Source organism: Cystoisospora suis, assembly GCF_002600585.1.
Source record: "Cystoisospora suis strain Wien I chromosome Unknown contig_357, whole genome shotgun sequence".
Lineage (NCBI taxonomy): Eukaryota > Apicomplexa > Conoidasida > Eucoccidiorida > Sarcocystidae > Cystoisospora > Cystoisospora suis.
Genome location: NW_027153158.1, coordinates 1 through 15,648, shown reverse-complemented (window position 1 = coordinate 15,648; position 15,648 = coordinate 1). Strand labels below are relative to the sequence as shown.

Genomic DNA, 15,648 nt, shown 5'->3' with positions numbered 1-15,648 from the left:
TTGCACGGGAGTCTTCGAGGTTGAGAACGGCTATATAATTCTCCAGGCCCTCAAGTCCCTTCTTGGTCTAACAGACCAGTGGGGTTTACCGCGTGACCAAATTGGTTTTTCTCTCCAGATGTTCAGTGGAGGAAAAACCGCCGAGACACGCGAACACTCATTCACCGTGCTGTCGCAAGGAAAGGGGTCTGGGCGGTCTCCGGCTGTTATCCCCTGGCCAGCTCAGCTCGCCGCGTGCGGTCCTTCTCGGATCGCTGCAGCGTGATCAGCGGAGGCACAATTCAAGCTCTTTTGTGTACGTTTTCGGACGTGGAAACCGGGTGGGCTGGTGCGGCACTGTTACTTGCTTCTGGCGACTACTTTGGTGGCATCGCGTCTGACCAGGCAACTTCTACAGGGGCACCGCGGTCACGTTCTGGTGCCACTCTGTATAGAAGGGAAGTCGGTCTGTGGTCGTCTGTGTCTTCCGTTGGTGTCAACCACCAGGTGGTAATTCAGAGCTACACTGTATTGCAGCACTACTAGCGGGGAGTTCTCTTTCCGGGGAGGGACTGGAACCTAGACACAAATGTGCGTGGCGGCCGGGGCTGGGGGGAAGGGCAGGACGTGTACAAAGTGCTTTTTCCCGTATCGTAGTGTTGAGCGCGCAGAATGCAGGATGGTACTTACGCGAGGCGGTTCGCTGACTTCGGAATCGTGCGCGTTATCTGCGATTATGGGAGAAGTAGAAGTGGTTAAGAGCCTGAGTTTCTATCGATCCGGAAAGAAGACGCGAACTCCGCGGTTGCGCAGGGCAGGTTAAAAAGGTACTATTCCCAATAGTAGTCGAAGTGGGGTAGCGGGAGCGACAGGAGAACGAAAATTGTTGAAGTCAGCGCCAGGCAGCATCAGAGACATAAAACCCTCCTAGTAACCAAGGTACTAGGCACGGGATCGGGTTCGAGGTTGGTGGTGACTGTGGCTCCCCCAAAACTCAGCTGTCCCGTGATAACACATACGCAAGAAAGGGGTGTCCCGACTTCTGGGCAAGTCTGCCCGGTGCAGGACTCTTCTCGGCCGGAGGGCGCAGTCAGTCCCCTTAGACCGAAAACTGAGCGACGCTGTTCGGGTCTGCCTCGGCAGTAGTTGACGGTAGCGGTTGTCAACTTCGTCCCTAGCAATGTCCCAGCACGCACTTGGAGATGCTGCCAGTCATGTCAGCTTTTGTGTCAGAATTCAATCCGGTGGCCCGTGCGCAGTTGATCGATACACATGTCAATATATCGCGCCATCACTACACTCCCACGCAGGCGTCGCCGGGCACAGAGGCACACGTCATCAGATGATTAGATGGAGGTTCCAAGACAGGACACGGCCCATCTGGTGAATCGCATATACGTAGTTCGAATGCACGAACCGCACTACGTCACTCCTCTTCGGTAAGCTCCGTAGCGGAATCCCGCCCGGCGGCCGAAAGCGCGGAGACGAAAACCTCACTACCTCTGGAAACACTTCCCCCCCGGCCTGTCTCCGCACGCGTGCGTTCTGCGTCATCTCCGTTCCTTGCCCTTCCACCAACAACCCTCACGCTGCTTTCGGGGTTGGCGCTAGCTCCCGAAGCCCTCCTATCTACCTCAGTTTCCCAGCCTGTCGACTCCCTGGTTGCTCGTCTACTGCCACCATTTTGCACCATCTGATGTATCCTGCTGCTTGCCCCGCTATTCGCGCCTTCGGTGGATTCCTCGGATGCATCAGCACTTCCGCGTGTCCTGAGTTCCGCACGCTGCAACAACGCCGCACTTGGAGACGGCACGAAGTCGTCGCCTCGACGGCCGGCCGACCAACTCCCCCGAGACGCTCTCCTTTCTCCATGCTGCAAACCGGGGAGTTCATCCGAAGCACTTAAGGCTGCCAGCGCGGCTGATTGTCTCCTTCTCCCCCCCTCTCCGACAGAAACCATGGATGCGGAAGATAAATGCGACTGCCGTCTTCCGTCACGAGGCCCTCCCTGCCGTAAATCATGTTGTCGGCCGTTTTTATTTTTATCGACGCTCGAACCAAATGAGCCGGTTCGGCTTGACAGTATAGCTGCAGCAGGGTCAGACTGACCCGTCCTCTGAGCTTCCTGGTGAAGCAAGAAAGCCGCTTGCTCCGCCGCTGCCAAAGGGTCGTCACTTAGAGACGGTCGAGGAGTAACCTCTTGCATAACTGGCAGATACACGCCTCCTTCAGAACTTATACTCCCATCTCGGAGAAGCACAACCGAGAACCGTTGAGGAGGAACTTTGTGTCTTCTTCCTGGAGATGACCTTCCGCCAATCTCTTCACCCCGCAGCTTCTCCGAAGCACTTCTCCTTTCATCACGCCCTACCCTGACCGGCACACCGGACTCACCTCGTGGACGGACCTGCCGAGCCGACGCCGGCACAAGCTCAGTCGAGAACTGCTCGGAGACTGCCCGCGGCACGTCTGTGTGCCTCCTACCCGGACTCTGACCCACCTCTACTTCCCCATCCCTCCTAGAAAGCTCAATCCTCTCTTGAAAACCATTCGACGAGGCATCTTGAAAAGATGCAGAAGAGAGTGTCTTTCCTTTTCTTCTGGCTTCATACCTCTCTCTGCTCGAAGCAGCAGCCAACACCAGTGACGACGGAGTCGCAGGCAGAGCGTCAGGAGACGCGGTAGCGCCCAATTCACGCAAACGCACAGGTGGGGAGACCAGCCTGTGTAAGCCACCGTCTCTCTCTCCCAAATTATTGGTGCTTCCTTGGCAGGAATCGAAATGATCTGAGTATATGTATTTCTCAAGTGTTGCGTTTCGGTCTTCCGGTCTTCTTGGCCGTTCACCGGACCCAGGTGAAACTCCATACCCGTTTCCTGTATCCGCAACGTCGTGTTCTTTCGAACTTGTAGACACACGATTGACGGCCAAATCCTGGGGGCTAAATGACAGTTGCTTGGCCCCGCCGCGTTGACTAGCGAGCCCCGTCAGACTCGCCGCGCTGCTGGGGGGACCGCGCTTTGCATTTGGGAGAATCATCACGGGGCTCGGTCGTGCCCATTCGAGGCCGCTCACATTCGCCGCCTGCGCAGCTTCTGAAAACAAACTTCTCCCGTTTCTGGAGCTCGCCACGCTGTCTCTGCTCGATTCCCGGGCTGAGGGCAGCTGTAATCCAAGCAGTGAGGGCCCCTCCTGCACTTTGTTGCCTGTCGGGGGCACTCTGTCGAGGCGTGACCGGCCCCCTCTTGGACCGTCGTCCGACAGCGCCACGGCTCTCGACCCACGAGCCAAGGGAGAAGGTCCCTTTCGGCCGGGACGCGGAAGTACTCCGGGAGAAGCATAGGAAAATCCTTGGGCGTCGTCTGCTCTCTTGTCTCCCCGAGTTGGAGAAGACTCTGCCCGGGCTAGCGTTCCTTGCGATCTAGTGTCAAGCTGCACGCCTTCTGCACCGGCCTCGGGCCCCAGTTCGCCCGATGAATATGCTACGCGTCCGGCCTGTTGGAGCACGCCATCCTCAGTCACTGCCGACTGCCCATCCTCGGAAGACCGGTCCCCGACGTCTCCGGCCAGTGGATACGTTGTCACCATGGAGGCTTGCAGTGCAGCTGCTCGTGCTGCTTCCACAGCATCCTCCGTAACTACCCGTAAGTTACCTCCATTCTGGACTTTCCTATTCGGTCTATCACCGAGCCGTCTATCTGTCCGTACCATCGAGGTCTGTCTCGCCGAATCAGGATGCGAGGCCCCCTCACCTCCTCTTGCGCTGTTCCGAAGCGGGCCAGCGCGAGCGAGATCCACAGCTCTCGAAGGCGACCTGACACCAAGTTCTGTAGAACCGCTGGAGCTGTGAATCTCAGATCTCCGCTGGTCTGGAGAGGCACGACTCCGGGTCGGAGAAAGCGAAGCAGGAACCGAGTCCGCACTTTGTGTGTGAGATAAGTCTCCCACCGCCCGAGCGAGAGAGCGGTATGGAGCCAAAGTACACTCCTTGGGAGGCACTTCACCCGCTCCCTGACCCCCAGGCGCGCCTGCGCCGACACAGCACCACACACAGATCGTCTCATTAGAAAGATGACACACCGCGTGTTTTTCTGCTACTTGAAGTATGTACGGGGACGAACACGGACAACACGTCACAGCGGTGTCTACAAACGAAGTATCGCGAACAGAGAATGACTACGAATTGATTTTGAAAGCACGTTTTCCTGAAAAGCGGATATGTCACTCGGCGAGCCATACCATCGTCCAGGTTACTCCTGTCTGAAGCCAAAAAAACACGAATGTCCCGTCCCTGTCCATCCCCCTCCCCGTTCCTGGCGGTCTTGTCAATGAAGCCAGTGAAGCACCATTGTTTCACAGAACGCTTTCCTCCCCCGTCGGCAGCCATCTGTCCTGCATGCCGCTCGCAGGTGCGTACGGTAACACTACCTGTACAGGTCTTAGACAAACAACGCATCTCACCCCCAGGGCCATCCAGCACTTATCTTCCCCATCAACCGAAAGAAAATGTACGGCGGAGTCAGTAAGAAACGCAGCACGCCGCCGTCGACTCCTGTGTATCTACCTACCTATGCCATGACGGACTATCCCCGCCATCGACCGCACTCAACAGATCTCTAGGCGAGATCTCACATCCATATGGATAGTGGCACGCGTGTTCCTTGCCCGGACAGCACAGGCTCAACGTCCAATAGATTACACATAGATTGTCCTACAAAACTGTACATCTACCAGACAAGCACTGGGTACCGCACCCAATAACAGCAGATTCTTAGCAAAAATCTATTGGGCGTGGAAAAGACTCAGGCAAGAAGGGATCCAAACAATCGAGTATCCCGTCCTACCTACGTGGACTCACATACCACTGCTGGGGCGCCACACCCCGCCACCGCGCGCAGTTGGCTGAGGCTGTGCAGATCTTGGAGACGCTCCGTGCCCAGCTTCCTTTAGTGCAAGCTGCCGGTACACTCGACGGACGGCGTAATTGACGATGCGGAAATACTCTTGCAGAGAGCCTTCGTCTACATCTGTACCACACAGATAAACAAACGTGTCCTTTTCCCTCAGAGCAGACATGTGGTGTTTGAGAACACGTTAGTTGCAATTACGCCTCCTGCTGCGATATGAGTTTTCCCTAAACCCGTCAAAAAGCAGGAAAGAAAAAAGTGGCAAGCTGAAGGGAACAGCGAACTACAGCAGAGACCAAGACAACTACCAGAAGCCGGTCCGACGGACACCCGCACCGCTGATCAGTTGATCGACATAGAGGGATATGTCTTGCTGGCACGAAAACAGCTGACCAAAAGAGCTGGAGTCCGAAGGGTGTCAGCCGTCTCTGCTTCAGACGGGGTCAACAGATACAGGGGAGAACATAAAGTAGCATACGCCACGACATATAGTCCCAGACGGAAGACAAATGGATGGTGCGGTCGACCCCCCCTACTCATGTATACCGCTGAAGTGGATACAGAGCGACGTGAAAGAACGTATAACCCGGCAACTCAAGGTAAAACATACCAGCGTAATCTGTATCGCCCGTGAGGCAAAGCAGTTTTCTAAGACGTTGCTCGAGAGTCCGCTCAACACCCGTCAATTTGCGCAAATCGACGTCGAACACATTTACAGCCTGGTCGACTTTCATCTGGAAAAGAAGATGCAAAGAGTTAGAAGAGAACGCGATGGCATAGCAGGAACGGTCGCAACGAATAGCAAGAGACAACTCATTCGCCCCTCAGTGCCATACATCTGGTTTTCGTTCGTATGCGTACGACCCTGTGGTTTTTGAATGTCCGGTTCGTTAGGCCAAACTCCTGACTCTTCCATCGTCCAGCAAATGAAACGGTTGTCACCCATAGTGCGTCGATCGGTTTCTTTTTGTCCCCTGGTCTGTCCACCGTCTTCGAACGCTTAATGTAACCACCCGTGCGTCTAGTGAATCACATATACGTAGGGATGTAAACATATACGTATATATATATATATATACGTATATATGGATTCGAGTAATCAGATAAACGGAAGAACGCCGAGCTATGCATTCGACTCCTTATCATGCCGCAAACGCGTACACTGCCAAAACGAGTACGCTCGTATTGCCGACGTGTGCGTATGAAGGGACCGCTAGTATGTTTTGAGCCCTCACAGTGTACAGGCCAGCCTCCACTGTAGATATGCGATGTCGACGTGCGTGACCACTGTCTCCCCATACCATACTGTGCAGTTCGGACCTACCTGAATGCGTTTGTACTCCTTACGGAAAGCCTCGTGCATCTGTTGTGCTTGTCGGAGGTCCTTGAGAACTTCAGAAAACTCAGCGTCTATCTCCTCGCCTAGGGTAACGCACTCGTCAACCGCCACCATAGCTGCGGGCTCGTCTGGGACTACGAACTGCAAAAGAGGCAAAACGCCAGGGTCTCCACCGTAATCAATCTCCATTCCGGTATGAAATAACCGCGGAAAGAAAGAAAAAAGAGGCCACCACACCTAAATCGGGAGACTGAATCCATGGAACGAATCGTCCACCCAAGACAGTAAGTCTGTATCTAGCATTGTCGGATCTTATCACCCGCACGTAACGTATATCAACCAAATGCGAACTTCTGCTCAACCCACCGAAAGTAGTGGGGTACGAAGACCCCAGAGACGGGGATGGCACATGTCAAAAAAGAATTCCCGGAGAGAAAAGACAAGGAGTTTACACAGAACCTCCCCTCTACACCCGTATCCGCACAATTACCCATGTACGGCCCTGCGACACTGCTCGTAGCCTACAGACCTGAAAACTCGACTGACAGTCTTTCCATACGAAACGCAGACCCCTCAGACTGGACAGAAAGTGCCTAAGCTACATGGTGAGATAGCATTCGCTGAAGAAACGAAGAAGCGTGTCCGGCTGTGTAACAGAGAGCTTTGTTAACGGCTCAGTAACGTACGGTAGTCTTAGGATCAGGTAAACAATCCGACGAGAAGGGCAGGAGCTGCCGTGGCGGCTCGTCCGGGGAGTACGTTGTTACACCTGTGTCTCGTTGGGTCTGTACCACAGTGAGCTTGTAGAGAGCTGAGGAAGAAGAAGAAGACGAAGGAACCCGATGCAAAGTAACATGCATGACGGAGGGCACAGACAGACCAGAGCAAGATCTCTCACAAGTCCGACTGAGAGATTGCCTGCTACATCACTATCCCCTGATTTGACCTATGTAAGCTAACACGACTTCAGAATTATAGAACCGGAGATGCTAACAGATTGTCTGAGCAAAAGTTGCAACACTGCGTGTACGTGTAGGCATACCAGGTACGCCGCACAGCTAAGGACCATCAGGATTGAGTCAAAGAACACAACAGAAAGAAACTCTATCTGTATTCATTCACGGGGACAGAACCTTTTCACATGCAGTACCGGGTTCTCAATGTCCCGAGGGAAGTCAAGTGAATCCCCTTCACCCGCTAGACTCTTATTCTGTGTCTCAAGAGAGAGCAAACGTAAAGAGCACGTACTCGCTTCCAGTTCCTGAGCAAGTTCTTCAAGCTCCTCCGTGGAACACCCGCCCAAGTTATCCGCCTGCACGAATCCAGAGCAAGAAAGATCAAGGACCAAGTTTCGCTTGAAAAGCGGATTACGAAAGGAAACGGCCACGCGAGGGCTGCAACACTGAACCGTTTGAACGCGTGTACTAAGACATACACAATGAGCACTCTGCTGCCCGAGAGCCTCGAAAGCCATGAGGCTTCTCCATGTTCGACTTGTACACCATCAATGCTTGTGAAAGCATCCCGCCCCCCCCCCTATAACAGGCACCCTCTACTCTTCGCCTGAGCCTTAAAAGCAGGTATCAGAGACTACCCTATAATCCTTGGGGTCCTTTTTATCCCATTCTGTCGGCGTGAAACCGGACTAGGTGAGCCTGGGGTATATACACTGCTTGAGAATTCGGAATGTCTCCATCCCTATGCAAATGTGCGCCTTCCCGGAGACGTACTGTCAACACCTTCAGGCGTTTATCCACTTCGTTCAGCTGCGTAGATCTTCTAGCATAACAGACGTTACAGTCAGACAGAGACGTTTCCAGTGAGTTGCGAATGGCGTCCGCCTGCAGATAGCAAAGTTAACGAACACAGCGGTGGTACTCCATCATTTCGACAAAGAACAAACTAATCTCGAAGAACCAAGCTGAAGTTCATGCTTCAAACCAAGAGAGAAAGCCTTGCTCGGCTCACGTATACAACACCACGAGTTTCATATTTGAAAATGTTTAGTGACTCTTGATGTAGCACCCCACACAGGCGAAAGAAATTTGCGTCAAGAACAGGAGTCGAGAGTGTGTGCCTTTACACGAGCTTGGCCGCCGGAACTTCTGAAGCGTACGGACGGAGAACCAGACACATCGTGCAAGAGTGCCCCGGTCCCGTGTACAGCCAAGCGAGAGAAACGCATTGTATAGAACAAGCTATCACTCACTAGTCATTACATTCCGCCCATACCAACTGACAACCTGAAGTCATCGCTCCATCGTAGGAAAAACTGGACAGAAGAGCGCAAATGCTGGTGCTACTTCCGCTTCTGAATCAATGTGGCTAACTAGATCTGAGTTCTCCTCTCAAGGTCACCCTGTAAGAGCCGTATTGGAACTGAGACAATATAGGTATGCTCGGCGTCCAACAGAGACTCGCTGGTTTACCACAAGGTAGCAGCATGCAAAGAAGACTTCGAATGAGTGCCCATACTACAGATCATGCCTTACTGTTTTATATGAATTGAAATAGGTTTGAACCTCCTCTGTTTGCTGTTGAAGTTGCTGTTGAAGAAGGTCGAGCTTCGCTTGTGCCTTCGCGAGCTTGTCCAAAGTGTTCAGCATGCTGCAATTTGAGACCACAGATCGAACTGAAACGCGAAAATCAACACTGCGACGCTGATGACCAGACTGTGCCGTCCCCGTCTGGGAAACGTCAAGCAATCATTGTCGTTCCTACATTCTCCTTCCACACCAGCCACTTAGGCTCGGCCTCTACCACTTGACCGGAGAGGTCCGGGTGGGGCGATGAAGACGTCCGTCTACCCAGTGTATATCAAACAAAACATCATGAAACGATATTTCCTTTGTGAAATGGAAAAGGTATCCTTTGTTAGAATCGGTACCGTCTTCAGACGACTGACTCAGTCCATACAATCAGCAACATAAGAACGTTCAACATACGTTCGGCAACGACCTCCTCATTCGGTATGGCCATGAGAAAAGCCAACTAGGACAAGAGGAGTGAAGTTCTATGCTTGAAGACGCATTTACTGTGAGGATGAGACAAGAAGCGGAACACTCAAGTGCAAGGGTCATAACAGAGCAGCCAGAAGGCAGGTCTGGATTCAGAGAAGAGCCCGACCACGAAGCAACACAAAGAGGAAGCCGAAAAAGGAAGTGAAAAACCGATGGTAAGGAGGTGACAGACAGGAGACCCGACAACGAACAAATTCACACTCCCCTCGTCTTAATGTGCGGCACGCATCACTAAGTGCAGCAGAAATCGCCTTACTGATCATGAGGATCTTCCATCAGCCAGGATCTCGCTGCAGAGCACAAAGACCCCGGAAAATGAAGCACGGTGATTCAGCTTAGACCAAAGAGGAGGGACGATGACCCTTTCAAACACAAGAGCTCAAGCCATGCATGCAAACCGACAGACTGATACATTTCTTGGGGCAAACTCCAAGGCATACCGTAGATCTCGTCTTTCAGTTACTCACTGAGCTCACTGAGGTCTGTGACCAGGATTGAGAAACAGACCTAACACAACAGAGAGGCTGTCCTGGCGTAACTATATACATACACCTACGCACATATGTACGTACACACACTGAGTTCTACTTTTACACAATGCACTCACGTAATTCTCGACGGAAGCAGGTTCCCCGAGCAGACGTATCCGTATTTCTGGAGTGCGAATTTTTGCAATCGCTGTAGAGACCCTAGTGCCAATGTAGAGTGTACAGAGCAACGCCCACCATGACGACTGCCCAGGCACACACACTCAGAGCCAAGCTTTCGTCGCGAGACAAAACCACGTGTCATCAAGCCCCGTACGCGATCGAAGTTTTCTACGGATGCCCGAGCCAGGAACGGAATTCACAGGCTTAAATGGAAACACTGTAATGTGTTTTGAAGGCACCACAACATAGGAAACTCACGTTCTGTGAAACAGCGATGACTTGACTACCCATCCAATCAAGCCAGCCACATACCTTCATCATTCTTTTCGTCTTCATCATTGTTAGAGACATTCCGATACCAAAACGCTTTCCTGACAGGACCATCTCTGGTTCTCTCACTACCCTGAGAAATCCCTCTGCCTATCTCCTCTTCTCCATTGGTTCTCCCTGAGGCGCCATATTCGCCATCCACCATGTCCTCCTGAAAAAGCGTTCCATTGTCACCCCGTGTCCCGCTCACACCTTGTTCGCCCGTCCCTCCAACACCTGTTCCGCCTGGTGCAGAGCCCTCCCGACGCCGACGAACTGAACTAAGCCCTCTTCCGAGGCTGCTGCCGCGTTTCTGAAATCCTGCTCCCTCTGAATCAAGTCCAGACAGCGTGCTATTTCGTCTCTTCGGAAATTCGCTAGGAGACACTCCTTTGATGCATCCTCCTAAAGGCACAGAGGACATCCGATAAATGGGCGAGCCTGCAGACGCCGCCGCGCCTGCAGGGGCAGCTGCCGCGGGCGGCGAAGAAGACAGGCCTGCGGGCATATTCTTGAAGCCGCTGGAGAGCGAGCGGGCAGCGGCTGAAACGGAAGCTCGCTCTTCCTTCCTATCAGCAGGTTTCGAGACAGAAGTCGATTCCTTTTGGGTTGAGAAAGGATCTTCTGCGCCCCCTTCACTGGTTTTCACAGGTGAGGCATTTGCCTCAGGAGAGGACGGTTGTAGAGAACTACTCGTACGAGAGGGACTGAGATAATTTGAGGTGCGGGATGCGTACGATCGCAAGCCACTGGCTGAGGAGTTGTCCGTTTCCTTTCCGTTCGAACCTGTAGCCTCTGAATGAGCGTTCTGCACCGGTGTGTCCTGCTTGACTGGGTGCTGCTGCATTCCAAGGAGGGAACTGTCTTGCTTATGAACCACGACAGGTGACACTGAGGAGAAATGATAGCTGACGGCATCCCCTTCTGTTGGTTTTCGGCCAGAGGCATCAAGCGTGTACACGCCCGACAGCGTCTTGCCCATAACAGCCGCAGTTGCTCCGTTCTTTACATCCACCGCACCCCAGGGCCCAAACGAGGGTGTAGGTGAGGCTGAAATTGTCGAAGAGCCGAAAGGAACTGACCAAGTCGCTGGATACGCTGGAGTAGATGACGCGTGAGGAAGTGACGGCACGAAAGAACAGGTCCCAATCCCCCCGACAGGCACTGTATTGTTCGGGGAGGCGACCACTCTCGTCGTAGTGTAGCCTGAGACTTGACGAGTTACACCTGGCACCGGAGGCGATGCTGTGGATACAGCCGACGGGGGGTAGCTGGTCCGGGCTGTTACCGGCTCACTCTGAGGGACGCTCGCACTCTTTCCCAGTTCTTCAGGTAGATACCGAATATACCTGCCAACCTCTTGATGCTGTTGTACATGGAGCTGATCGGGATCATACAGCCGTGTTGTGGCACTTAGGACAGGCGCTGCTCCGAGTACTCTGGACGGAGGAGTCAATGACCTCCACACCCTAGCAGACGATGCAGCCGTAGGATCCGCCTGCAGGTAGGTTCTCGGTACTGTTGCGCATGGAGATCCTCTCGCTTCATGTCGTCGCTCTCCGTCTCTGTAAGTAGTTGAAAAGTTCGAGGCCGATTCGCAGAAGTAACCACCTCCCGTCGCCGAAAACCGAGAACCATCACCCTCCGCCACGGACGGAGACAAAACGCCTTGGCTCTCACCAATGACTCCTACCATTCCTGCTGAGGAAGAAGCGCCGCTGCCTGGGACGGCCTGAGTATAGACCGCCTGGCCAGAATGGGTAACTGCAGTAGTCGGACAGCCGCCTAATCTCCCCCCACCACCGAGAACCCCGCCTGCAGCTCCGGCGTTCTCTGTCCCAACAGAGAGTCCTCGAGGAATTGCCGTAGTATCGGATGAAGAGACGACTCGAATATTAGGTATTGACAAACTCCCACCTGAGGCCGAGTTGTAACAAAAGCGTGGACTGAGCCCCCCAGCCACCGTTGACGGCATCACAGCATCAGCCGGAAGTTGGCCACTGTATCCTGAGTACACACTAAACAGCTGACTGGAAGCGGCGCTTTCAGGACAACAAGAATTGCAGCACTCTTGAAGCAGCGACCTGCTCTTGCCATGACGTGGAACATCACGCTCTACGGCATTTCTTGGTGTAAGTGAAATCGGAGCCATTAGGACACGCTCACGGGAAACAGTTGGAGGAGGAGTACGTGAGCGCCTACCCCACGAGGGGAAACGTCGGACCGGATATTCTTCTCCACAAAACCAAGGTCGTCTTCCTGTTCTCGGACGCGCCCGATGTTCAGCTTCGGCTTCCTCACGAGTGAGAGGGACGATGACTGAAGCAGGCAGAGGTGAAACCTCCTGACGGGGAGAAGAAGAACCCAGCATGACGCCCGGACGAGAATGCGATGTTAACAGCGGATCCTGGGACGGCGCGGCTGTCGTAGTAGAGGCGGCAGACCGAGGAGCGGAGCTAACAGGATGAGGGGCTGGCCCAGATAAACGCGAGGGTATGAAAGAAGACCCTTCCAGTGGAAAGCAATACTTACTTTCCTTGAGACCCGATGAGGTAACGGGAGCAAAAGACTCACCCGGGAGAGACACCTGAGGTGGTTTCCGTGTTACCTCTCCTTGACGCCCTGTCACTTCAGAACCAGAAACAAACTCATCCACAGACGCCGCGGAAGCAGAAGCCGAGGGTGACGAAGCAACCTTCGATGAGTCGGCGACGACAGAAGCTGTCGCACCTCCGATGGGAGAATCCCTTTCCTGACGCAGACGGCCACTACAGACTACTCGTGAGTTTGGTCGGGAGATCGAAGGGAAAGAAAATGACGATTTGAGGAGAGCATCCGTAAGAACTCCACAGCCACTACGAGCTAGCGAAGGAGGGGGTGAATTACGATGACTACACGGAGTACTAGAAGACAGCGCAGGTGCCTTTAGATCCCGTGGAGACGAAATCGTTGGAACAAGAAGCTGATTTACACCGCTTCTTTGTGAGATTTCTCCAAATCTTCTTCCTTCCTTCTCTTGTTGTCCTTTCTGAGACCTGCCCTGTATGTGACGCTCGCAGACTCTAGCGCGCTCGTCTGTCACTCGATTTACCTTTGATGTCGGACTGAGGTCCTCTTCCCGTAATCCTGTCGGTTCAGGGTCTTCCCGTTGCTTTTCTTCTTCAGATTGTACCGAGGCAACTCTCTTCCCCTCTGGAAGTTGCTTGACGTCCGAAAGAGCTTCAGTCTCCTCCTCAAGCGATTGCCTACAGAGTCTTACACGACGATCTGCCTCACAAGAACGTCGACTGCGGGAGCCGTACAACACACACCTCTCTGTCAGTCGGTTGAGCAGACCCGTCTCGTGAGGAGGATGCTCCCGCTGGAATAGTAAATTCCGCAGGATACCTGGGTGTGGATGCTCACGAGAGCCTGAGTCACGGCTGGGCGAGTGCGACTGAATTGAACTGTTTGTAGAGGAAGGTTGGATAACGTGAGAAGAGACCGCTGGAAGAGGAGGAGACGCAGGACGGGGTGGAGGATAGGGAGATCTCGCTTTGGAAATAGGTGAAAGAAAGCGTACACTTTGAGACTTCTTCTTGGTAAGACGAGAACACCGGGGATCCTCGGTGGCAACCTGACAAGAAGCGAGAGCGGGGACTGGACAGGAGTCTTGCTGCTTGACCTCCGCTCTTTCTGGAGTTCGAGAGAACGGGGTCTTACGCACCAGGGGAGATTGAGAAACCTCTGATCCGATACTCTGACTCGAGCAGCACGTACTTTTGTTTGCAAGCGGACGACGCTCGCCAACGACACCAGCGGCCAGGTGCTTTTTCCTTGTATCGTCTCCGCCTTGTTTAGAAATGGAAAGGCGTGTTCTACTCAACTGGCTCGCCTCTCGTCCTGCTCCTCTTTCACCTCCCGTTTTCTTCTCAACTTGTTTTCTTTCTAGACCTTTTCCTGAACCCCCTCCACCATACACTTTTTTCTGTCCTCCTTTCCTTGATGTTGTCTCGCCGGATCGACTTCCCTTGCCCAGCAGACAAAAGCTATCTTCCTTCGGCGGCGGCGGAAATGGAAGCGGGACAGTTGTCCTAATAACGGTAGCACCTTCCTCTCCCTGTTGAAGTCGATCCTGTCCTTCGTCAACAACGTTCTCCGTTCTCTTGTCCTTCACTCCTTCCTCTGTTTTTCCTTCGTCTCTTGGAGTCTCCCCAATGATATCCCCGGTAACACCCTCCTTGTCTTCTATAGCAAGATGGTGGCTGACTGTAGGAGTGGCCGTAGTAGAACCGCCCTGCACACGATGAGTGGGAGGCTGGGAGAGATGACCGAAACTAGAAAGCGGACGAACTGTCTCCTGGAACAGATCTCTGAGACAAGAGGAAAACTCGCCGCTGCCTAGTGTGGCTGCAGAGGTCAGTCGATCAGAATCCTGATGCGAGCAAACAGATGGTGACCGAGTAAAGATACAGAAGATCTCTGGAGGAGGACGGGAGATGGATAAGTCATGAAACTCTTCTGGAACAGGAAAAACTAGAGTGTCCTCAAACTCTGTGGCTCCTTTCTCCTCGTCAGTTGCTGTCTCTACCTTGTTACTCTCTACATCCCCTCTTGGAGAGCCATCTACCTCTACTCGTACCTTCTGAGGAACTTGTTCTTCTCCTTCAGCAAAATCTTTACTTTCGTGTTTTCCTTGGTCCGTGCCGTCTACACGAACGACAGATTCTTTCCTGTCTCTGTTGTTCGGCTCTTCTTCGTTTGCAAAATGTCTCCCCTCTTCCTCTTCGAAGAGTCCCTTGTCTCGATCCTCTTGGTCCCCCTTAACCTGTCCCTCCTCTGAGTCGTCCCGCCCCGCTTTCTGCTCTTCCACCTCTCCTTGGTCGCTACCCTCTCGCACCTGACAATTCGACACGTCCGCTTCTTTGCTGTGTTCGTCTTGATCTCGCTGTTCTTCGTGAGCTGACAGACTAGGGTAGCCCCTCCGAAGCGATGATGAACCCGCAAGAGAATAAAACACAGGAAGTGCCACAGGAACGCCCCGCTCACAACGCGTACTACGCGAGGAGGAAAAGAAAGAAGTACACGAGAAAACCGGAGGGGGGTAGGAAGCAGATCGATGCAAGGAAGATGATGCGAGCAACGGACGATCTTCAATCGCTAGAGAATGAGACCGGCTAGAACGTAAGCTAGGAGTATCGAACACCCAACTGAGGTGAGGAAGACAATCGTGGAAAGTAGCTAATGATGAGAATGAAGACCGACAACGCGACAAGGGAAAAGAAGAAAACCTACGAGGAAGAGAGGTTACCGAGGAAAAAATTCGGTCGTTTCTCACAACGGGGCCACCACTAACAAAGGAGAAAAACGACTTTGCACGGGAGGACGCAGGAGACGATTGAGCAAAAGAAGGGACTGAATAAATGACATGCTCCTTCTCTCCTTCCGCCGGCTCTGACAAATC

At 53.2% G+C, this 15,648-nt stretch overlaps 1 protein-coding gene across 1 annotated transcript; it reads right to left on the bottom strand.

The window, feature by feature from the left end:
• Positions 1–1,405: 1,405 nt before the first annotated feature.
• On the bottom strand, positions 1,406–15,648 carry CSUI_000905 (uncharacterized protein; the record flags this gene model as incomplete). The annotated part of the gene is made up of 10 exons (XM_068061112.1): positions 1,406–4,008; positions 4,843–5,007; positions 5,498–5,621; positions 6,212–6,367; positions 6,913–7,037; positions 7,475–7,538; positions 7,957–8,067; positions 8,719–8,833; positions 9,503–9,536; positions 10,209–15,648. Coding segments are annotated over 10 exons (8,937 nt in total), but the record flags the coding sequence as incomplete, so codon positions are not given.